Source organism: Rhinoderma darwinii, chromosome 13, assembly GCF_050947455.1.
Source record: "Rhinoderma darwinii isolate aRhiDar2 chromosome 13, aRhiDar2.hap1, whole genome shotgun sequence".
In the NCBI taxonomy this organism is placed as follows: domain Eukaryota; kingdom Metazoa; phylum Chordata; class Amphibia; order Anura; family Rhinodermatidae; genus Rhinoderma; species Rhinoderma darwinii.
This window is the reverse complement of record NC_134699.1, coordinates 70,692,633-70,718,527: the sequence shown is the minus strand read 5'-3', so window position 1 is coordinate 70,718,527 and position 25,895 is coordinate 70,692,633. Positions and strand designations below refer to the sequence as shown.

General features: G+C 46.5%; 1 protein-coding gene across 2 annotated transcripts in view; it reads right to left on the bottom strand.

Moving 5' to 3' along the window:
• The window catches only part of AXIN2 (axin 2), a 38,925-nt gene extending 13,037 nt beyond the window's left edge, over positions 1-25,888 (bottom strand). Inside the window, exons 1-3 of one of the 2 annotated variants that reach the window (XM_075846174.1) lie at positions 25,512-25,888; positions 10,269-11,163; positions 3,759-3,899 (exon numbers count right to left, since the gene is read on the bottom strand). In XM_075846174.1, coding sequence (XP_075702289.1) covers positions 3,759-3,899; positions 10,269-11,089 — 962 coding nt within the window. In that variant the 5' untranslated portion in view covers positions 11,090-11,163; positions 25,512-25,888. Of the gene's footprint in view, positions 1-3,758; positions 3,900-10,268; positions 11,164-12,957; positions 13,084-25,511 lie in introns of those variants that run through there. The other variant, XM_075846173.1, reaches the window with a different exon arrangement.
• Positions 25,889-25,895: the final 7 nt, after the last annotated feature.

Genomic DNA, 25,895 nt, shown 5'->3' with positions numbered 1-25,895 from the left:
TGTAACAGCAGTGTATACCGGGAGCAGGTGATCTTTACTGTAACAGCGGTGTATACCGGGAGCAGGTGATCTTTACTGTAACAGCGGTGTATACCGGGAGCAGGTGATCTTTACTGTAACAGCGGTGTATACCGGGAGCAGGTGAACTTTACTGTAACAGCAGTGTATACCGGGAGCAGGTGATCTTTACTGTAACAGCGGTGTATACCGGGAGCAGGTGATCTTTACTGTAACAGCAGTGTATACCGGGAGCAGGTGATCTTTACTGTAACAGCGGTGTATACCGGGAGCAGGTGATCTTTACTGTAACAGCGGTGTATACCGGGAGCAGGTGAACTTTACTGTAACAGCGGTGTATACCGGGAGCAGGTGATCTTTACTGTAACAGCGGTGTATACCGGGAGCAGGCGATCTTTACTGTAACAGCAGTGTATACCGGGAGCAGGCGATCTTTACTGTAACAGCGGTGTATACCGGGAGCAGGTGAACTTTACTGTAACAGCGGTGTATACCGGGAGCAGGTGATCTTTACTGTAACAGCGGTGTATACCGGGAGCAGGCGATCTTTACTGTAACAGCGGTGTATACCGGGAGCAGGTGATCTTTACTGTAACAGCGGTGTATACCGGGAGCAGGTGATCTTTACTGTAACAGCGGTGTATACCGGGAGCAGGTGAACTTTACTGTAACAGCAGTGTATACCGGGAGCAGGTGATCTTTACTGTAACAGCGGTGTATACCGGGAGCAGGTGATCTTTACTGTAACAGCGGTGTATACCGGGAGCAGGTGATCTTTACTGTAACAGCGGTGTATACCGGGAGCAGGTGAACTTTACTGTAACAGCGGTGTATACCGGGAGCAGGTGATCTTTACTGTAACAGCGGTGTATACCGGGAGCAGGCGATCTTTACTGTAACAGCGGTGTATACCGGGAGCAGGCGATCTTTACTGTAACAGCGGTGTATACCGGGAGCAGGTGAACTTTACTGTAACAGCGGTGTATACCGGGAGCAGGTGATCTTTACTGTAACAGCGGTGTATACCGGGAGCAGGCGATCTTTACTGTAACAGCGGTGTATACCGGGAGCAGGTGATCTTTACTGTAACAGCGGTGTATACCGGGAGCAGGCGATCTTTACTGTAACAGCGGTGTATACCGGGAGCAGGTGATCTTTACTGTAACAGCGGTGTATACCGGGAGCAAGTGATCTTTACTGTAACAGCGGTGTATACCGGGAGCAGGTGATCTTTACTGTAACAGCGGTGTATACCGGGAGCAGGTGATCTTTACTGTAACAGCGGTGTATACCGGGAGCAGGTGATCTTTACTGTAACAGCGGTGTATACCGGGAGCAGGTGATCTTTACTGTAACAGCGGTGTATATCGGGAGCAGGTGATCTTTACTGTAACAGCGGTGTATACCGGGAGCAGGTGATCTTTACTGTAACAGCGGTGTATACCGGGAGCAGGTGATCTTTACTGTAACAGCGGTGTATACCGGGAGCAGGTGATCTTTACTGTAACAGCGGTGTATACCGGGAGCAGGTGATCTTTACTGTAACAGCAGTGTATATAGAGCAGATGATTGGGGTAGCTGATCTATACTGTAAGAGTAGTGTATATAGAGAGCAGATGACTGGGGTAGGTGGTCTTAACTGTAAGAGTAGTATATATAGGGAGCAGATCTTTACTGTAAGAGTAGTGTGTGTATATAGAGCGTAGATGACGGGTATGTGGCATTTACTGTATGATTAGTGTATATATAGAGCGTAGATGACAGGTACGTGATCTTTACTGTAAGAGTAGTATATATAGGGAGCAGGTCTTTACTGTAAGAGTAGTATATATAGGGAGCAGATCTTTACTGTAAGAGTAGTATATATAGGGAGCAGATCTTTACTGTAAGAGTAGTATATATAGGGAGCAGATCTTTACTGTAAGAGTAGTATATATAGGGAGCAGATCTTTACTGTAAGAGTAGTATATATAGGGAGCAGATCTTTACTGTAAGAGTAGTATATATAGGGAGCAGATCTTTACTGTAAGAGTAGTATATATAGGGAGCAGATCTTTACTGTAAGAGTAGTATATATAGGGAGCAGATCTTTACTGTAAGAGTAGTATATATAGGGAGCAGATCTTTACTGTAAGAGTAGTATATATAGGGAGCAGATCTTTACTGTAAGAGTAGTATATATAGGGAGCAGATCTTTACTGTAAGAGTAGTATATATAGGGAGCAGATCTTTACTGTAAGAGTAGTATATATAGGGAGCAGATCTTTACTGTAAGAGTAGTATATATAGGGAGCAGATCTTTACTGTAAGAGTAGTATATATAGGGAGCAGATCTTTACTGTAAGAGTAGTATATATAGGGAGCAGATCTTTACTGTAAGAGTAGTATATATAGGGAGCAGATCTTTACTGTAAGAGTAGAATATATAGGGAGCAGGTCTTTACTGTAAGAGTAGTATATATAGGGAGCAGATCTTTACTGTAAGAGTAGTATATATAGGGAGCAGATCTTTACTGTAAGAGTAGTATATATAGGGAGCAGATCTTTACTGTAAGAGTAGTATATATAGGGAGCAGATCTTTACTGTAAGAGTAGTATATATAGGAAGCAGATCTTTACTGTAAGAGTAGTATATATAGGGAGCAGATCTTTACTGTAAGAGTAGTATATATAGGGAGCAGATCTTTACTGTAAGAGTAGAATATATAGGGAGTAGATCTTTACTGTAAGAGTAGTATATATAGGGAGCAGATCTTTACTGTAAGAGTAGTGTGTGTATATAGAGCGTAGATGACGGGTATGTGGTCTTTACTGTAAGGCTATGTTCACACAGAGGTTTTTTTACGAGGAAACCGCGCCAAAAAAATCGTCAAAAACGACCCGAAAATGCCTCCCATTTATTTCAATGGGAGGCGTCAGCGTCTCTTTCCCGGGAGAGGTAAAACCTTTTGGCGGGGAAAAGAAGCGACATGCCATATCTTCGGGCGTTTCCGCCTCTGACCTCCCATTGACCTCAATGGGAGGCAGAGAAAGCGTATTTCGCTGCGTTTTATGCCCGCGGCGCTCAATGGCCGCGGGCGAAAATCGGAGTGCAGGGAGAGGCAAATCTGCCTAAAACTTCCAAACAGAATTTTGAGGCAGCAATTCCGCCTGCAAAAAACTCTGTGTGAACATAGCCTAAGAGTAGTGTATATAGAGAGTAATGACTGGGGTAGGTGGTCTTTACTGTATGAGTAGTGTATATAGAGAGTAGATGACTAGGGTAGGTGGTCTTTACTGTAAGAGTAGTGTATATAGAGCAGAGGACTGGGGTAGGTGGTCTTGACTGTATGAGTAGTGTATATAGAGAGTAGATGACTAGGGTAGGTGGTCTTGACTGTAAGAGTAGTGTATATAGAGCAGATGACTGGGGTAGGTGATCTTTACTGTAAGAGTAGTGTATATAGAGAGTAGTTGACTAGGGTAGGTGGTCTTTACTGTAAGAGTAGTGTATATAGAGAGTAGATGACTAGGGTAGGTGGTCTTTACTGTAAGAGTAGTGTATATAGAGAGTAGATGACTGGGGTAGGTGATCTTTACTGTAGGAGCAGTGTATATAGCGAGTAGATGACTGGGGTAGGTGTTCTTTAGTGTAAGAGTAGTAGTGTGTGTGTGTGTATATAGAGTATCCAGCAATGGGACTGTCCTCATGACCGGTGTCTTCTCCTCAGGTGTATATAGAAGATGAGGGAGCTACTTACACGCTGCTGTCTGTCATTGACATGGAGTCGTCCGTCATGGCGTCACTGGAGATCTCGCTCTCGTTGGCGCTGGTGGCCGGAGCAAACACATATCCTGAATTGACATGGTAAGGATTGATGGGGTCGTTCCTCTTGTATGACCTTTAAAGAGACAGTAGGGATTGTAATATTGAGTAGGTCATGTCGTCTTCAGAGCAGCGATCATAAAGCACAATCACAGGCAGTTGTAGTATTATGGAGTGTATGGGGTGTGCCCTGAGCCAATCAGATGTGTCCCGTCCCCCCTCACTATATATACACAGTATATAGGGGACATGTTATAATATACAGAAGGATGTGTAATGTATATACAGTATATAGGGGACATGTTATAATATACAGAAGGATATGTAATGTATATACAGTATATAGGGGACATGTTATAATATACAGAAGGACGTGTAATGTATATACAGTATATAGGGGACATGTTATAATATACAGAAGGATATGTAATGTATATACAGTATATAGGGGGCATGTTATAATATACAGAAGGATATGTAATGTATATACAGTATATAGGAGACATGTTATAATATACAGAAGGATATGTAATGTATACACAGTATATAGGGGACATGTTATAATATACAGAAGGATATGTAATGTATATACAGTATATAGGGGACATGTTATAATATACAGAGGGATGTGTACTGTATATACAGTATATAGGGGACATGTAATATACAGTAGGATGTGTAATGTATATACAGTATATAGGGGATGTGTAATGTATATAGGGGACATGTTATAATATACAGAAGGATGTGTAATGTATATAGGGGACATGTTATAATATACAGAAGGATATGTAATGTATATACAGTATATAGAGGACATGTTATAATATACAGAGGGATGTGTACTGTATATACAGTATATAGGGGGCATGTTATAATATACAGAAGGATATGTAATGTATATACAGTATATAGGGGACATGTTATAATATACAGAAGGATGTGTAATGTATATACATTATATAGGAGGCATGTTATAATATACATAGGGATGTGTAATGTATATACAGTATATAGGGGGCATGTTATAATATACAGAGGGATGTGTAATGTATATACAGTATATAGGGGGCATGTTATAATATACAGAGGGATGTGTAATATATATACATTATATAGGGACCATGTTATAATATACAGAGGGATGTGTCATGTATATAGGGACTATGTTATAATACAGAGGTATTTGTAATGTGTATACAGTATATAGGGCCATGTTATAATCTGCAGAGGGATGTGGAATGTATATAGGGACCATGTTATAATATACAGAGGATCTGTAATGGTCCTATATATTGTATATACAACACACATCCCTCTATATTATAACATGGTCCCTATATACTGTATATACATTACATATCTCTCTGCATATTATAACATATCCCCTATATATTGTATATACATTACACATCTTTCTGTATATTATAACCTGGTCCTATATACTGTATATACATGTTATAATATACAGAGGGCTGTGTAATGTATATAGATTATATAGGGACCATGTTATAGACTGAAGGATGTGTAATGTATATACACTGTGTAGGGGACCATGTTATAATATACAGAGGGATGTGTCATGTATATACAGTATACAGGGGCCATGTTATATGTGTAATGTGTATACAGGGGCCATGTTATATGTGTAATGTATATAGGGGCCATGTTATATGTGTAATGTGTATATAGGGGCCATGTTATATGTGTACAGTATATAGGGGCCATGTTATATGTGTAATGTATATAGGGACCATGCTATGTGTACTGTATATACAGTATATAGGGGCCATGTTATATGTGTACTGTATATAGGGGCCATGTTATGTGTACAGTATATACAGTATATAGGGGCCATGTTATATGTGTAATGTATATACAGTATATAAAGGCCATGTTATATGTGTAATGTATATACAGTATCTAAGGGCCATGTTATATGTGTAATGTATATACAGTATATAGGGGCCATGTTATATGTGTAATGTATATACAGTATATAGGGGCCATGGTATGTGTAATTATATACAGTATCTAGGGGCCATGTTATGTGTACTGTATATACAGTATATAGGGGCCATGTTATATGTGTAATGTATATACAGTATAGAGGGGCCATGTTATATGTGTAATGTATATACAGTATATAGGGGCCATGTTATATGTGTAATGTATATAGGGGCCATGTTATATGTGTAATTATATACAGTATAGAGGGGCCATGTTATATGTGTAATGTATATACAGTATAGAGGGGCCATGTTATATGTGTAATGTATATAGGGGCCATGTTATATGTGTAATGTATATACAGTATATAGGGGCCATGTTATATGTGTAATGTATATAGGGGCCATGTTATATGTGTAATGTATATACAGTATATAGGGCCATGTTATATGTGTAATGTATATACAGTATATAGAGGCCATGTTATATGTGTAATGTATATACAGTATATAGGGGCCATGTTATATGTGTAATGTATATACCGTATATAGGGGCCATGTTATATGTGTAATGTATATACCGTATATAGGGGCCATGTTATATGTGTAATGTATATACCGTATATAGGGGCCATGTTATGTGTAATGTATATACAGTATATAAAGGCCATGTTATATGTGTAATGTATATACAGTATATAGGGGCCATGTTATATGTGTAATGTATATAGGGGCCATGTTATATGTGTAATGTATATACAGTATATAGGGGCCATGTTATATGTGTAATGTATATAGGGGCCATGTTATATGTGTAATGTATATACAGTATATAGGGCCATGTTATATGTGTAATGTATATACAGTATATAGGGGCCATGTTATATGTGTAATGTATATACAGTATATAGGGGCCATGTTATATGTGTAATGTATATACCGTATATAGGGGCCATGTTATATGTGTAATGTATATACCGTATATAGGGGCCATGTTATATGTGTAATGTATATACCGTATATAGGGGCCATGTTATGTGTAATGTATATACAGTATATAAAGGCCATGTTATATGTGTAATGTATATACAGTATATAGGGGCCATGTTATATGTGTAATGTATATAGGGGCCATGTTATATGTGTAATGTATATACAGTATATAGGGCCATGTTATATGTGTAATGTATATACAGTATATAGGGGCCATGTTATATGTGTAATTATATACAGTATCTAGGGGCCATGTTATGTGTACTGTATATACAGTATATAGGGGCCATGTTATGTGTACTGTATATACAGTATATAGGGGCCATGTTATATGTGTAATGTATATACAGTATAGAGGGGCCATGTTATATGTGTAATGTATATACAGTATATAGGGGCCATGTTATATGTGTAATGTATATACAGTATATAGGGGCCATGTTATATGTGTAATGTATATACAGTATATAGGGGCCATGTTATATGTGTACTGTATATACAGTATATAGGGGCCATGTTATGTTTACTGTATACACAGTATATAGGGGCCATGTTATATGTGTAATGTATATACAGTATATAAAGGCCATGTTATATGTGTAATGTATATACAGTATATAGGGGCCATGTTATATATGTAATGTATATACAGTATATAGGGGCAATGTTATATGTGTAATGTATATACAGTATAGAGGGGCCATGTTATATGTGTAATGTATATATTGTATATAGGGGCCATGTTATGTGTAATGTATATAGGGGCCATGTTATATGTGTAATGTATATAGGGGCCATGTTATATGTGTAATGTATATACAGTATATAGGGGCCATGTTATATGTGTAATGTATATACAGTATATAGGGGCCATGTTATATGTGTAATGTATATACAGTATATAGGGGCCATGTTATATGTGTAATGTATATAGGGGCCATGTTATATGTGTAATGTATATACAGTATATAGGGCCATGTTATACGTGTAATGTATATACAGTATATAGGGGCCATGTTATATGTGTAATTATATACAGTATCTAGGGGCCATGTTATGTGTACTGTATATACAGTATATAGGGGCCATGTTATATGTGTAATGTATATACAGTATAGAGGGGCCATGTTATATGTGTAATGTATATACAGTATATAGGGGCCATGTTATATGTGTAATGTATATACAGTATATAGGGGCCATGTTATATGTGTAATGTATATACAGTATATAGGGGCCATGTTATATGTGTACTGTATATACAGTATATAGGGGCCATGTTATGTGTACTGTATACACAGTATATAGGGGCCATGTTATATGTGTAATGTATATACAGTATATAAAGGCCATGTTATATGTGTAATGTATATACAGTATATAGGGGCCATGTTATATATGTAATGTATATACAGTATATAGGGGCAATGTTATATGTGTAATGTATATACAGTATAGAGGGGCCATGTTATATGTGTAATGTATATATTGTATATAGGGGCCATGTTATGTGTAATGTATATAGGGGCCATGTTATATGTGTAATGTATATAGGGGCCATGTTATATGTGTAATGTATATACAGTATATAGGGGCCATGTTATATGTGTAATGTATATACAGTATATAGGGGCCATGTTATATGTGTAATTATATACAGTATAGAGGGGCCATGTTATATGTGTAATGTATATACAGTATAGAGGGGCCATGTTATATGTGTAATGTATATACAGTATATAGGGGCCATGTTATATGTGTAATGTATATACAGTATATAGGGGCCATGTTATATGTGTACTGTATATACAGTATATAGGGGCCATGTTATATGTGTAATGTATATACAGTATATAGGGGCCATGTTATATGTGTAATTATATACAGTATCTAGGGGCCATGTTATATGTGTAATGTATATACAGTATAGAGGGGCCATGTTATATGTGTAATGTATATACAGTATATAGGGGCCATGTTATATGTGTAATGTATATAGGGGCCATGTTATATGTGTAATATATATACAGTATATAGGGGCCATGTTATGTGTAATGTATATACCGTATATAGGGGCAATGTTATATGTGTAATGTATATACCGTATATAGGGGCCATGTTATATGTGTAATGTATATACAGTATATAAAGGCCATGTTATATGTGTAATGTATATACAGTATATAAAGGCCATGTTATATGTGTAATGTATATAGGGGCCATGTTATATGTGTAATGTATATACAGTATATAGGGGCCATGTTATATGTGTAATGTATATACCGTATATAGGGGCCATGTTATATGTGTAATGTATATACCGTATATAGGGGCCATGTTATATGTGTAATGTATATAGGGGCCATGTTATATGTGTAATGTATATACAGTATATAGGGGCCATGTTATATGTGTAATGTATATACCGTATATAGGGGCCATGTTATATGTGTAATGTATAGAGGGGCCATGTTATATGTGGATTTATATATTTTTGGATCCGCGGTCTAATCAGTAACTGGACGTTACGCGTCTGATTATTTTGATGTGTGAATCGGCCGTTTATTCTGTGAAGTCGCCTGCGCGGAGTATAACCACACGCTGCGTTATTTACCACCGGAGATCACAGGGATGCGACTCCCCTCACCCCACTTCAAAGACAAGACCTTCCCTTCAGTTCTCCTCTGACTTTAACCCTTTCACAAGCCGACGCGTCACTGTCTCCGGCCATGAAGTCAGACGTTGTTCTTATGATAATGAGGTGCAGGACCAGGCAGAGAGGGGTTAAGGGTGAGATGCTCTGCAGGATAATGGGATATTAGTGGGTGTCCCTGCAATCCCTCTACCTACAGATGACATCATCACCGCTGTAAATATGGGGTCCCAATAGTCAGGAGCCCCAATATGTCAGTTCAGGGATCCCCTGTATATGGCGCCCACTGACACTTCTTCTTTCCCGTTGCTTATATACGCTGCACGCGGATCGTTATATTGGGGGGCGCAGCAATGAAGCGAGCGCTGCAGACCAGGGGCCCCATAACAAGCTCCGGACTGGACCCCCCAGTATTTTGTCTGGTAACTTCTGGACATAGCAGCAGGAAGTCCCCCACGGCGGGCCCCTCAGGCTCCAGGCCCCAGCTGCTATAGTTACACCACACAGGGTGGCAGCGCGGCTGCTGTCACTGTCGGTTTGGGTTTATCCAGCAGAGGGCGCCCTTCTACGTTCAGTGAGCGCGTCCTGCGGAGTTCAGTTGGGGTCATGAGGGTGACAGCTGTGCGCACATTCAGTGTTGAGGTTACCCAACTGTCATGGTGCCCAACACTGGACTCAACCATCCCATACGTGACATCAGTCCCCCCACAACAGCAGCCCTGGTCATAGCATTGTATATATATATCCACACCCCTGAGTATATGAGGCGGCACACAGTGTGACCCCCCCCCATCGGTCTAGGACCCCGACCCGCAGGTCTCTCTGTACGGGACACCCTCGGAGCTCCTACCTGTAGCACTGGTCTATGGTTTCCTCGGCTCTGGAGCTGGCCGTGGCCATCAGGGATTTGCTGGAGAGCGCCACCACGGATGGAGAGCTCTTGGGTTTCAGGTCCACACAGTTGAGTTCCTCCTCCTCGTTCAGGGTGGGCAGGTAGCCGCTGACCAGTTTTAAGCTCCCCGGGCCGGTGGCATTGGCATAAGCCGCGTTCTCCCCACCAGTCCTGACGTATTCCAGGTAGATGTCGGAGGTCAGGAGCATCGGGTAAGCGTTGTCCTCCATCAGAGTCTGGATCTCGGCCTGAGCTTGGTCAAACATGGTGGAGTCGATCTGCTGCTTCTTCATGCAGTCTCGTATGAGGACTTTGGTTGCGGGTTTCAGCTGCTTGGACACGACGCTGTAGTTCTCCACGTATCTCTTGTGGATCGCCTTGGCCACCCGAAGAGTTTTGCTATCCTGGAGGTCCATCTGCCTGAATCCATTGCAAGCAAACCAGAAGTCTAAGGTATCCACACATTTCTCCCTCTCCAAGAAGGTCCGAAAAAGATGGGCACCGTCCTGGTCCCCCAGCAGGGAATGCAGGGACTTGGTCCATCTGACCAGAGGTGAATCCGGGGATGCGCTCCCTTCCGGCTCCCCCAGACCATCCTCGTTCCTCCGGGGGTTGGTGGGAAGTGACACAGACGTTGGTCTTTGGCTTTTGGTCAGAAGCTGGCACGGCCTCTGTCCTTCCTCCCCTGGCACTGGCGGCCGCGGGGCGTCTTCCCTGAAGCTGCTGTTCTCCTCGGCGAGATGAGTCACCCGCGCGGCTCCTGCGCTCATGGCTCTCATTTGTATGGTATAAATTCCTCTGTAATCTGCGCTCCCTCTTATGTCAGCGGGGGATCCTACGAGTCGTCTTCTCTCTGGAAATGAAAGAAAGTATTGATCTAATCAAAAGCAGATCCGCCCAACATCAAAAGGAAAAGTAAACCGGCTTTTCAAGTCCTCGCAGCCGCGGAGAGAGATATACAATGCGAATCAGCGGGCGCCTTCTAAAGAGGCCACAGAACGGGAGGCAGCCTCCCCCAGCCCCGCGCGGCGAGCCGCACCGAGCGCCCAGGAGCTGTGATATGGCCGGGTGACAGGTGGGCACACAGATTCCCTGTGTCCGTCTTCTCCTCATACATGTGTCAGAGCGGCATGAAAGGAATCGGGATCTGCTGGAGACGTCCGCAGGTGTAACTCATTTTCGAGACTTCTCCTCCCCGCGCCGCTCAGCGCCCCCTCCCCGGCATCTGGTTCTGATTCTTAGATTAATATCAGAGCCAGTCGTCCCCTCCAGCAGAAAACCCGCCGCACCCAGCAGCAAATAGTTAATAACCAGTGCAGGTTATCCCAGCAGCCCCTGCCCGCTCTACAACGCGCCATCCACAGGATGCCAGGGTACAACCCCCCCAACCTATACTCCACAACTGCCTGCAGACAAAACCAGAAGATGCCCGGCCCTCCTGCCACACACCCTCATGCCCGGCTCTCCTGCCACACACCGCCTCATGCCCGGCTCTCCTGCCATACACCGCCTCATGCCCGGCTCTCCTGCCATACACCGCCTCATGCCCGGCTCTCCTGCCACACACCCTCATGCCCGGCTCTCCTGCCACACACCCTCATGCCCGGCTCTCCTGCCACACACCCTCATGCCCGGCTCTCCTGCCACACACCCTCATAACCGGCTCTCCTGCCACACACACCCTCATGCCCGGCTCTCCTGCCACACACACCCTCATGCCCGGCTCTCCTGCCACACACACCCTCATGCCCGGCTCTCCTGCCACACACACCCTCATGCCCGGCTCTCCTGCCACACACCCTCATAACCGGCTCTCCTGCCACACACACCCTCATGCCCGGCTCTCCTGCCACACACCCTCATGCCCGGCTCTCCTGCCACACACACCCTCATGCCCGGCTCTCCTGCCACACACACCCTCATGCCCGGCTCTCCTGCCACACACCCTCATAACCGGCTCTCCTGCCACACACACCCTCATGCCCGGCTCTCCTGCCACACACACCCTCATGCCCGGCTCTCCTGCCACACACACCCTCATGCCCGGCTCTCCTGCCACACACACCCTCATGCCCGGCTCTCCTGCCACACACCCTCATGCCCGGCTCTCCTGCCACACACACCCTCATGCCCGGCTCTCCTGCCACACACACCCTCATGCCCGGCTCTCCTGCCACACACACCCTCATGCCCGGCTCTCCTGCCACACACACCCTCATGCCCGGCTCTCCTGCCACACACACCCTCATGCCCGGCTCTCCTGCCACACACACCCTCATAACCGGCTCTCCTGCCACACACACCCTCATGCCCGGCTCTCCTGCCACACACACCCTCATGCCCGGCTCTCCTGCCACACACCGCCTCATGCCCGGCTCTCCTGCCACACACCATCAGCACTGTATATAAAGCAGAAGATACAAGTAAACAGCTACATCATAATAATAATAATGAGATCCATCAACAGTAAGTGACCGCACAGGAGACACAATGTACCAAGTCCACGGCACCACACAATGTGCCAGAATCCCAGTAATCGCAGGTCGGGGTTCAGGGTCCTAGAGAAGATCTGGGTTTGTAGAAATTCCAGACTCTGAAGCCACAACACAAAAAATGCCATAAATCGGAGGTGAGCCTGGCACATTACCCGAGAGCCGCCATCCTGGCAGCCGGCAGCTCCTCACCAGTCCTCATGAAGCGCTGGCACCATCCTGGCACAGAGAGCAGATCCTTCCCTGCCCGGTGTAGTGACTGACCCTGTGAAGCTGCACAGCTCCTCTACACCGCACAGTGGAGATGAGGAGGGAGCGGGGGAGGAGGAGGCGGCAGGAGGAGGGAGCAGTGATCTACATCTGTCACACTGTGCCACCGAGGACTCACCCTGCTGCCAACATCAAAGAGGCTGGAGAGGGAGGGGGACAGCGACACAGCAGCTACAAGACCAGGCTGGCACTGTGCTGTGTGGTGAGGCTGGTGCTGTGTGGTGAGGCCGGCATTGTGCTGTGTGGTGAGGCTGGCACTGTGCTGTGTGGTGAGGCCGGCATTGTGCTGTGTGGTGAGGCTGGCACTGTGCTGTGTGGTGAGGCTGGCACTGTGCTGTGTGGTGAGGCCGGCACTGTGCTGTGTGGTGAGGCCGGCACTGTGCTGTGTGGTGAGGCCGGCATTGTGCTGTGTGGTGAGGCTGGCACTGTGCTGTGTGGTGAGGCTGGCACTGTGCTGTGTGGTGAGGCTGGCATTGTGCTGTGTGGTGAGGCTGGCACTGTGCTTTGTGGTGAGGCCGGCATTGTGCTGTGTGGTGAGGCCGGCATTGTGCTGTGTGGTGAGGCTGGCATTGTGCTGTGTGGTGAGGCTGGCACTGCTGTGTGGTGAGGCTGGCACTGTGCTGTGTGGTGAGGCTGGCACTGTGCTGTGTGGTGAGGCTGGCATTGTGCTGTGTGGTGAGGCTGGCACTGTGCTGTGTGGTGAGGCCGGCATTGTGCTGTGGTGAGGCCGGCATTGTGCTGTGTGGTGAGGCTGGCATTGTGCTGTGTGGTGGGGCTGGCATTGTGCTGTGTGGTGGGGCTGGCATTGTGCTGTGTGGTGAGGCTGGCATTGTGCTGTGTGGTGAGGCCGGCATTGTGCTGTGTGGTGAGGCCGGCATTGTGCTGTGTGGTGAGGCTGGCATTGTGCTGTGTGGCATTGTGCTGTGTGGTGAGGCTGGCACTGCTGTGTGGTGAGGCTGGCACTGTGCTGTGTGGTGAGGCTGGCATTGTGCTGTGTGTTGAGGCTGGTGCTGTGTGATGGGGCTGGCATTGTGCTGTGTGGTGAGGCTGGCATTGTGCTGTGTGGTGAGGCTGGCATTGTGCTGTGTGGTGAGGCTGGCATTGTGCTGTGTGTTGAGGCTGGCATTGTGCTGTGTGGTGAGGCTGGCATTGTGCTGTGTGGTGAGGCTGGCACTGTGCTGTGTGGTGAGGCTGGCACTGTGCTTTGTGGTGAGGCCGGCATTGTGCTGTGTGGTGAGGCCGGCATTGTGCTGTGTGGTGAGGCTGGCATTGTGCTGTGTGGTGAGGCTGGCATTGTGCTGTGTGGTGAGGCTGGCACTGTGCTGTGTGGTGAGGCTGGCACTGTGCTGTGTGGTGAGGCTGGCACTGTGCTGTGTGGTGAGGCTGGCATTGTGCTGTGTGGTGAGGCTGGCACTGTGCTGTGTGGTGAGGCTGGCACTGTGCTGTGTGGTGAGGCTGGCATTGTGCTGTGTGGTGAGGCCGGCATTGTGCTGTGTGGTGAGGCCGGCATTGTGCTGTGTGGTGAGGCTGGCACTGTGCTGTGTGGTGAGGCTGGCACTGTGCTGTGTGGTGAGGCTGGCATTGTGCTGTGTGGTGAGGCTGGCACTGTGCTGTGTGGTGAGGCTGGCACTGTGCTGTGTGGTGAGGCTGGCATTGTGCTGTGTGGTGAGGCCGGCATTGTGCTGTGTGGTGAGGCCGGCATTGTGCTGTGTGGCACTGTGCTGTGTGGTGAGGCTGGCATTGTGCTGTGTGTTGAGGCTGGTGCTGTGTGATGGGGCTGGCATTGTGCTGTGTGGTGAGGCTGGCATTGTGCTGTGTGGTGAGGCTGGCATTGTGCTGTGTGGTGAGGCTGGCATTGTGCTGTGTGTTGAGGCTGGCATTGTGCTGTGTGGTGAGGCTGGCACTGTCCTTGCAGCACATTTTCTGTGGGTTCACTCATCCTCCATCTGCATTGCTGCCCCCTACACTGCCCACTGCAGGTGCTGGCACACCACTGCTACATGGGCAAACTCCTTGAGGCTCCAGCATCTGTCTCCCTTCAGAGGAGCTGCTCACCTACCCCTGCCTCAAGGATCACACCCTGGGCCCGAGAGCTGACAATCTACAGGAGTAATAAACTAGTAGATATTACTGACTGTTTCATAAGATGCCGTCCCCTTTCCTGCTGTTTTACACTGGCAAATATAAGTGTGTGTGACACCCCCACATCTCAATTATTACAACCTGTAAAGACTCCGACCTGCTCATCTTTAAAATATAAGCCAAGTACCGGGTCATAGAAGTGCACAGCTTCACCCCTGATTACATCCTGTATTATACTCCAGAGCTGCACTCACTATTCTGCTGGTGGAGTCACTGTGTACATACATTACATTACTTATCCTGTACTGATCCTGAGTTACATCCTGTATTATACTCCAGAGCTGCACTCACTATTCTGCTGGTGGAGTCACTGTGTACATACATTACATTACTTATCCTGTACTGATCCTGAGCTATATCCTGTATTATACTCCAGAGCTGCACTCACTATTCTGCTGGTGCAGTCACTGTGTACATACATTACTTATCCTGTACTGATCCTGAGTTACATCCTGTATTATACTCCAGAGCTGCGCTCACTATTCTGCTGGTGGAGTCACTGTGTACATACATTACATTACTTATCCTGTACTGATCCTGAGTTACATCCCGTATTATACCCCAGAGCTGCACTCACTATTCTGCTGGTGGAGTCACTGTGTACATACATTACTTATCCTGTACTGATCCTGAGTTACATCCTGTATTATACTCCAGAGCTGCACTCACTATTCTGCTGGTGGAGTCACTGTGTACATACATTACATTACTTATCCTGTACTGATCCTGAGTTACATCCTGTATTATACTCCAGAGCTGCACTCACTATTCTGCTGGTGGACACACTGTGTACATACATTACATTACTTATCCTGTACTGATCCTGAGTTACATCCTGTATTATACTCCAGAGCTGCACTCACTATTCTGCTGGTGGAGTCACTGTGTACATACATTACATTACTTATCCTGTACTGATCCTCAGTTACATCCTGTATTATACTCCAGAGCTGCACTCACTATTCTGCTGGTGGAGTCACTGTGTACATACATTACATTACTTATCCTGTACTGATCCTGAGTTACATCCTGTATTATACTCCAGAGCTGCACTCACTATTCTGCTGGTGGAGTCACTGTGTACATACATTACATTACTTATCCTGTACTGATCCTGAGTTACATCCTGTATTATACTCCAGAGCTGCACTTACTATTCTGCTGGTGGAGTCACTGTGTACATACATTACTTATCCTGTACTGATCCTGAGTTACATCCTGTATTATACTCCAGAGCTGCACTCACTATTCTGCTGGTGGAGTCACTGTGTACATACATTACTTATCCTATACTGATCCTGAGTTATATCCTGTATTATACTCCAGAGCTGCACTCACTATTCTGCTGGTGGAGTCACTGTGTACATACATTACATTACTTATCCTGTACTGATCCTGAGTTATATCCTGTATTATACTCCAGAGCTGCACTCACTATTCTGCTGGTGGAGTGACTGTGTACATACATTACTTATCCTGTACTGATCCTGAGTTACATCCTGTATTATACTCCAGAGCTGCACTCACTATTCTGCTGGTGGAGTCACTGTGTACATACATTACATTACTTATCCTGTACTGATCCTGAGTTATATCCTGTATTATACTCCAGAGCTGCACTCACTATTCTGCTGGTGGAGTCACTGTGTACATACATTACATTACTTATCCTGTACTGATCCTGAGTTACACCCTGTATTATACTCCAGAGCTGCACTCACTATTCTGCTGGTGGAGTCACTGTGTACATACATTACATTACTTATCCTGTACTGATCCTGATTTACATCCTGTATTATACTCCAGAGCTGCACTCACTATTCTGCTGGTGCAGTCACTGGGTACATACATTACATTACTTATCCTGAGTTATATCCTGTATTATACTCCAGAGCTGCACTCACTATTCTGCTGGTGGAGTCACTGTGTACATACATTACATTACTTATCCTGTACTGATCCTGAGTTACATCCTGTATTATACTCAAGAGCTGCACTCACTATTCTGCTGGTGGAGTCACTGTGTACATAATTACATTACTTATCCTGTACTGATCCTGAGTTACATCCTGTATTATACTCCAGAGCTGCACTCACTATTCTGCTGGTGTAGTCATATATTACATTATCTTGTCATTTCTTCTTTTCCTCCACAATTTGAAAGTATAACAAAGAGTTAATCACGTGGAAATGACCGACATACGTTATGTAAAGCGCCAGCGCAGCGGACAGTCAGGGGCCTAACAACATGTGCCCCCTCCCCTGGCCTTTGTCTCTATTGTTTCCCCCACTGGTAACAAGGATAATTTTATGCTCCTTGTTACAATGTCTCGATCTGATCCCCCCCCGGGGGTGTGTGACAATCGCCGAGCTGACAATCTGAGTGTTAGGTTGCAGATAATTGCAGCTGTCCACATGTCAGTGCCCAGGCTCTGCGGGGTCACACTGGATGACCTTGGGCTCAACCTCTGATCATTACATGAAAGGCCTGAAATAAGTGGAGCTCAAGCCTTGAAGTGCTGTTTACATTATACCCCGTGACTGCCACTGTAGATGCAGCGCATGACGCCCATCATCTCCTGCCACCAACTTCAGGCTGTTAGACAAGCGAATGGAGCTCATCATCTCAACTAGTGAGTGCAGCTCTGGAGTATAATACAGGATGTAACTCAGGATCAGTACAGGATAAGTAATGTAATGTATGTACACAGTAACTCCACCAGCAGAATAGTGAGTGCAGCTCTGGAGTATAATACAGGATATAACTCCGGATCAGTACAGGATAAGTAATGTAATGTATGTACACAGTAACTCCACCAGCAGAATAGTGAGTGCAGCTCTGGAGTATAATACAGGATATAACTCAGGATCAGTACAGGATAAGTAATGTAATGTATGTACACAGTGACTCCACCAGCAGAATAGTGAGTGCAGCTCTGGAGTATAATACAGGATGTAATTCAGGATCAGTACAGGATAAGTAATGTAATGTATGTACACAGTGACTCCACCAGCAGAATAGTGAGTGCAGCTCTGGAGTATAATACAGGATGTAACTCAGGATCAGTACAGGATAAGTAATGTATGTACACAGTGACTCCACCAGCAGAATAGTGAGTACAGCTCTGGAGTATAATACAGGATGTAACTCAGGATCAGTACAGGATAAGTAATATATGTACACAGTGACTCCTCCAGCAGAATAGTGAGTACAGCTCTGGAGTATAATACAGGATGTAACTCAGGATCAGTGCAGGATAAGTAATGTAATGTATGTACACAGTGACTCCACCAGCAGAATAGTGAGTGCAGCTCTGGAGTATAATACAGAATATAACACAGGATCAGTACAGGATAAGTAATGAATGTAATGTATGTACACAGTGACTCCACCAGCAGAATAGTGAGTGCAGCTCTGGAGTATAATACAGGATGTAACTCAGGATCAGTACAGGATAAGTAATGTATGTACACAGTGACTCCACCAGCAGAATAGTGAGTGCAGCTCTGGAGTATAATACAGGATGTAACTCAGGATCAGTACAGGATATGTAATGTAATGTATGTACACAGTGACTCCACCAGCAGAATAGTGAGTGCAGCTCTGGAGTATAATACAGGATGTAACTCAGGATCAGTACAGGATAAGTAATGTAGTGTATGTACACAGTGACTCCACCAGCAGAATAGTGAGTGCAGCTCTGGAGTATAATACAGGATGTAACTCAGGATCAGTACAGGATAAGTAATGTATGTACACAGTGACTCCACCAGCAGAATAGTGAGTACAGCTCTGGAGTATAATACAGGATGTAACTCAGGATCAGTACAGGATAAGTAATATATGTACACAGTGACTCCTCCAGCAGAATAGTGAGTACAGCTCTGGAGTATAATACAGGATGTAACTCAGGATCAGTGCAGGATAAGTAATGTAATGTATGTACACAGTGACTCCACCAGCAGAATAGTGAGTGCAGCTCTGGAGTATAATACAGGATATAACTCAGGATTAGTACAGGATAAGTAATGTATGTGTACAGTGACTCCACCAGCAGAATAGTGAGTGCAGCTCTGGAGTATAATACAGGATGTAACTCAGGATCAGTACAGGATAAGTAATGTAATGTATGTACACAGTGACTCCACCAGCAGAATAGTGAGTGCAGCTCTGGAGTATAATACAGGATGTAACTCAGGATCAGTACAGGATAAGTAATGTAATGTGTGTACACAGTGACTCCACCAGCAGAATAGTGATCGCAGCTCTGGAGTATAATACAGGATATAACTCAGGATCAGTACAGGATAAGTAATGTAATGTATGTACACAGTGACTCCACCAGCAGAATAGTGAGTGCAGCTCTGGAGTATAATACAGGATATAACTCAGGATCAGTATAGGATAAGTAATGTATGTACACAGTGACTCCACCAGCAGAATAGTGAGTGCAGCTCTGGAGTATAATACAGGATGTAACTCAGGATCAGTACAGGATAAGTAATGTAATGTGTGTACACAGTGACTCCACCAGCAGAATAGTGATCGCAGCTCTGGAGTATAATACAGGATATAACTCAGGATCAGTACAGGATAAGTAATGTAATGTATGTACACAGTGACTCCACCAGCAGAATAGTGAGTGCAGCTCTGGAGTATAATACAGGATGTAACTCAGGATCAGTACAGGATAAGTAATGTATGTACACAGTGACTGCACCAGCAGAATAGTGAGTGCAGCTCTGGAGTATAATACAGGATATAGCTCAGGATCAGTACAGGATAAGTAATGTAATGTATGTACACAGTGACTCCACCAGCAGAATAGTGAGTGCAGCTCTGGAGTATAATACAGGATATAACTCAGGATCAGTACAGGATAAGTAATGTATGTACACAGTGACTCCACCAGCAGAATAGTGAGTGCTGCTCTGGAGTATAATACAGGATGTAACTCCGGATCAGTACAGGATAAGTAATATAATGTATGTACACAGTGACTCCACCTACAGAATAGTGAGTGCAGCTCTGGAGTATAATACAGGATGTAACTCAGGATCAGTACAGGATAAGTAATGTATGTACACAGTGACTCCACCAGCAGAATAGTGAGTGCAGCTCTGGAGTATAATACAGGATGTAACTCAGGATCAGTACAGGATAAGTAATGTATGTACACAGTGACTCCACCAGCAGAATAGTGAGTGCAGCTCTGGAGTATAATACAGGATGGGTTCAGGGATGATGGGATTTTCTCTTTTATCTGGTATGACTGTTCCGATTGTGTTTGATGTGAAGGGGTCAGCAATGAAGGTTTTGGGGATAGGTGCCGCATCTATCAACTGTTCCCCTATTTATTGGCACCCCAATATCTTAACCACTGCATCCCCGCCAGTGTGTAGATGATTGCGAGGCCCGGTTAAGGGTTAAAGGTTTGTTAACCAGTGAGATCCTGGAGCTGGCCACCATTGTGTGAAGGATTATGGGAATATGAAGCGCTAAGGTCGCGGCCGCACACAGCCTGAGAACGCTGCGGCGCGACATTTACATTTCGGGGCTTAGAGACCAGTGAAGGGGATTTCTTGTACCCCGCTGGTGCTGGATCTGATGGAGACCACTGAATCCCACGCCCCGAGCAGCAGGCTGCCCCCCCCCCCCCCCCCATCTGTCTTTCATCTGATGGCGGCCGAGACTTCACACCATTGAGACAATTATTCGCACTTTTGGTGAGATTTATACTCCGCATATAATGTTCAGTAACTGCAGGTGCAATGCATTGTGGGGGATGTAGTGGTTTGTGAGTCAGAACACTGTAAGACCTCGTTCACACGCGGCAGGTTTTATTGCAGAAATGTCGTTCCTTTCACCTGAATGTGTGGTCTCTGCAGCAGACGCTGGGATTTCTGCACTAAAATCTGCCGCGTGTGACTGCAGACTAATATCCACACCCCCCGCCGTGCACTGCAGCAGGACATGCGATGTACAAAGAAATGTTATTGCAGAATTGTGAGCAGCTCTGGATGTGACCGGAGCATAGGACAAGATCTAAGTGTAGAATTGTGATTACAGCTCCGGATGTGACTGGTGTATAAAACATAGGTGTAGAATTGTGATTACATCTCTGGATGTGACTGGTGTATAAAACATAGGTGCAGAATTGTGATTACAGCTCTGGATGTGACTGGTGTATAAAACATAGGCGTAGAATTGTGATTACAATTCTGGATGTGACTGGTGTATAAAACATAGGTGTAGAATTGTGATTACAGCTCCGGATGTGACTGGTGTATAAAACATAGGTGCAGAATTGTGATTACATCTCTGGATGTGACTGGTGTATAAAACATAGGCGTAGAATTGTGATTACAGCTCTGGATGTGACTGGAGTTTAAAACATAGGTGCAGAATTGTGATTACAGCTCTGGATGTGACTAGTGTATAAAACATAGGTGCAGAATTGTGATTACATCTCTGGATGTGACTGGTGTATAAAACATAGGCGTAGAATTGTGATTACAGCTCTGGATGTGACTGGAGTTTAAAACATAGGTGTAGAATTGTGATTACAGCTCTGGATGTGACTGGTGTATAAAACATAGGTGTAGAATTGTGATTACAGCTCCGGATTTGATTCCGCATCTGGAAAAGATCATTTAACTGCTTAGCATCATGTGTGGCACATAGATGGCGGATGCGCGCGGTCACAATATGGCGCGGGCTCAGGAGCGGAGCTTGTAGCTGCTGCTTGACCGTCCACCTGCTCCCGCCAGGATCGGAGATACCTCCAATCACAGCCGTTTAACCCCTCAGATACCACAGTCAATAGTGACCCTAGTATCTGAGCGGTCAGACAGAGGGAGGGGCTCCTGATTGGTTGCCATAGCAGTCGGAGGTCTAGTGTGGGTCTCCAGGTTTGCTTTCTGTACTTGATTATTCAGCCTGGCCGGAGGCGAGACTTAGTAGTAGAGCACAGATAAGGGCCGTCCGGGAGCATTGCCGCGTATTGTATGAGCCGTCCGAAGGTCAAGTCCCGGCTGGAGTAAAAAAACAGAGTTGTTATCACCGCGTCCGCGGAAGTCGCTCCATCAGCGGGAAATTGGCGACAAGAAACGAACGTTTTTTTTTTTAACAAATTGTTTTTATTTTAGTAAAACCTAAAAAAACTTGAAATCGCACCGACCCTCCGGATAACGCCGACGTCGTTTTTACAGCGCGGCGAACACGTAAATACTAAAGCAATAAACTTTGGCGGAGTTTAATTTTATTTATTTTTACTCCGCAATTCGTGAAGATTTTATCTAGAAGCAGCTGTGTTGTCTGACCACTAGGGGTGCTGTTCCGTTGCTATCCTGGAGATGTGCCTTGTGCTCTTGTTGGGGGCCACACTTCTCAGGTTCTCTACATAGTGCAGTACCACAGGCTGCCACCAGAGGGCAGCGCGTCTTGTAGGACTACTCTAGGGCCGGACTGGACTATACAGATCGTGTCTAAACTTTTGCACTTCCTTGTGGTGTTGGGTAAGGGTATATTCCCCGTAGAACCTCCTTCATATACAACTCAATACAAGAGCGCCTCCAGTGGTCGGACGTGATATGACGCCACTTATAATATACCGTCTCTAAGACCTGTCCATGCACATCACATCCAGGTGGATTATTTGTTGTTCGATTAAGAGCCCCGTTTTCCGCACACAGCCCCCGCGTCTTATACGGTAGGCGCCCGTTTTCTCGCATTGTTGTAGGGACATCGTCCCGGATTGAACGCGGCTTCTTTTTAATTCCACATACGAGAAGTTCTCTCATTAGATCTCGCTCTGCCGCGCTGTGAATGGCGCTGATATTATCAAAGACGCCGCCGCCACAAAGCGGCTGTAATTCCCGGTAACGTCGCGCGGCGATGGATTCACTTTCTGCAACTCGCAATTTTGTTTAAAAGAAAGGTGCAGAAATCCCTTTGATACGAAGCTTTAAAGCGCCGCCTCCCCCTAATGGCGAGATTTAAAAGAAGCGACCTTACTGCGGGAAATATCAAAGTGTAGAAGAGGCGACTTTCAGGAGCGGTGACCTTGACGGCTCAGCCCCCTCCCCCGCTAATATTTGATGTTTTCTACCCTCTCTGAATTAGCGCAGTTTCTGCTGCCGTCTGCACAACTGAAGCTTTACCTGTCAGTAATGGGCAAGATCCACTACAACTCCCAGGATGCAAGACAGCAAGTACCGGCCACCTCCGGGGACATCAGGCAGAGGTTATATGGCCGGGCCCGGGACAAGACGAGGAGGTGATTATAATAATGTCTTATAATTGTGTCTCCTGCATTTATCATGCCCCCCGCATCATGACGCAGCCCCCCACAAGATCGGCTCACTCCTCTCCTGACATACTCTGTGCTGCTGGGGCCCCTCCCACAAGCAGCCCTCACCAGTGATGACTCCAGTATATAGGGCTATGTTGTGGTCAGAGCGGCAGCCAGTATAACACAGCAGTATGTACAGTATAGAGACCCCCATATGATGGGGTGGGGGTCAGGAAATGACACTCCCCTCCTCACTACATGGTGCATCCTCCTGTATGTATCACTGCATAATGAAAAGTTCTGCTAGTTACGAATATGCTGGAATGTTTCCATTCACTGACAGCAAGAAGTGATCCTCAAATGTTGAGGACTTCAAACACAGTCTATTCGAAAATCTCAGAAATGTTCATGATGGAGCGGCCCCCACAATCATCTAATATACAATATATCAGTGCACAAATGGTGGAGTGCGAGCTGACGCGGTCAGGGTGATGGTGGAGTGCGAGCTGACGCGGTCAGGGTGATGGTGGAGTGCGAGCTGACGCGGTCAGGGTGATGGTGGGGAGTGCGAGCTGACGCGGTCAGGGTGATGGTGGAGTGCGAGCTGACGCGGTCAGGGTGATGGTGGAGTGCGAGCTGACGCGGTCAGGGTGATGGTGGAGTGCGAGCTGACGCGGTCAGGGTGATGGTGGAGTGCGAGCTGACGCGGTCAGGGTGATGGTGGAGTGCGAGCTGACGCGGTCAGGGTGATGGTGGAGTGCGAGCTGACGCGGTCAGGGTGATGGTGGAGTGCGAGCTGACGCGGTCAGGGTGATGGTGGAGTGCGAGCTGACGCGGTTACGTGATGGTGGAGTGCGAGCTGACGCGGTTAGGGGATGGTGGAGTGCGAGCTGACGCGGTCAGGGGATGGTGGAGTGCGAGCTGACGCGGTCAGGGTGATGGTGGAGTGCGAGCTGACGCGGTCAGGGTGATGGTGGAGTGCGAGCTGACGCGGTCAGGGTGATGGTGGAGTGCGAGCTGACGCGGTCAGGGTGATGGTGGAGTGCGAGCTGACGCGGTCAGGGTGATGGTGGAGTGCGAGCTGACGCGGTCAGGGGATGGTGGAGTGCGAGCTGACGCGGTCAGGGTGATGGTGGAGTGCGAGCTGACGCGGTCAGGGTGATGGTGGAGTGCGAGCTGACGCGGTCAGGGGATGGTGGAGTGCGAGCTGACGCGGTCAGGGTGATGGTGGAGTGCGAGCTGACGCGGTCAGGGTGATGGTGGAGTGCGAGCTGACGCGGTCAGGGTGATGGTGGAGTGCGAGCTGACGCGGTCAGGGTGATGGTGGAGTGCGAGCTGACGCGGTCAGGGTGATGGTGGAGTGCGAGCTGACGCGGTCAGGGTGATGGTGGAGTGCGAGCTGACGCGGTTAGGGGATGGTGGAGTGCGAGCTGACGCGGTCAGGGGATGGTGGAGTGCGAGCTGACGCGGTCAGGGTGATGGTGGAGTGCGAGCTGACGCGGTCAGGGTGATGGTGGAGTGCGAGCTGACGCGGTCAGGGGATGGTGGAGTGCGAGCTGACGCGGTCAGGGTGATGGTGGAGTGCGAGCTGACGCGGTCAGGGTGATGGTGGAGTGCGAGCTGACGCGGTTAGGGGATGGTGGAGTGCGAGCTGACGCGGTTACGTGATGGTGGAGTGCGAGCTCACGCGGTCGGGGGATGGTGGAGTGCGAGCTCACGCGGTCAGGGTGATGGTGGAGTGCCAGCTCACGCGGTCGGGGGATGGTGGAGTGCGAGCGCACGCGGTCGGGGGATGGTGGAGTGCGAGCGCACGCGGTCGGGGGATGGTGGAGTGCCAGCTCACGCGGTCGGGGGATGGTGGAGTGCCAGCTCACGCGGTCAGGAGGAATGAAGAAATCAGACAAAAGTTATAAAATAAAAGTTTAATATGTGGGTGATATAAAAGTGCGGACATGATGTGCGGGGGATGGGCACTAATAAATAAGACTCCTGATCTCACGTACGTTTTATTTTATCCTCTGTAGCGCGCTCACTGCGTGCTGGGCGGAGTCCTGCGCCGTCACCTCCTGAACACCCCGAATTCACAACCTGCAAATAGCACAAAGACAACGGCCATTACCCCACAATCAAGAGCATGGGGGTGGGACCCTGACAACCAAAGCCACGCCTACCAGACCTTCATGTCGTAATCCTCAGCGATTGTATGTGACGTGTCAGGTGAGCTGGGAGACTGGTTACTATGGCAACATCGCTATTATCAAGATTGCTGCTAGCTGTCAGTGAATGGAATCTCTCAGCGGCATATAATACACCCTGACTAAGTCTTGCTTACACAGCTGAAGTTTTGTTACAGTGGATGAGTACAGACAATTTTCTACAGCACAAGA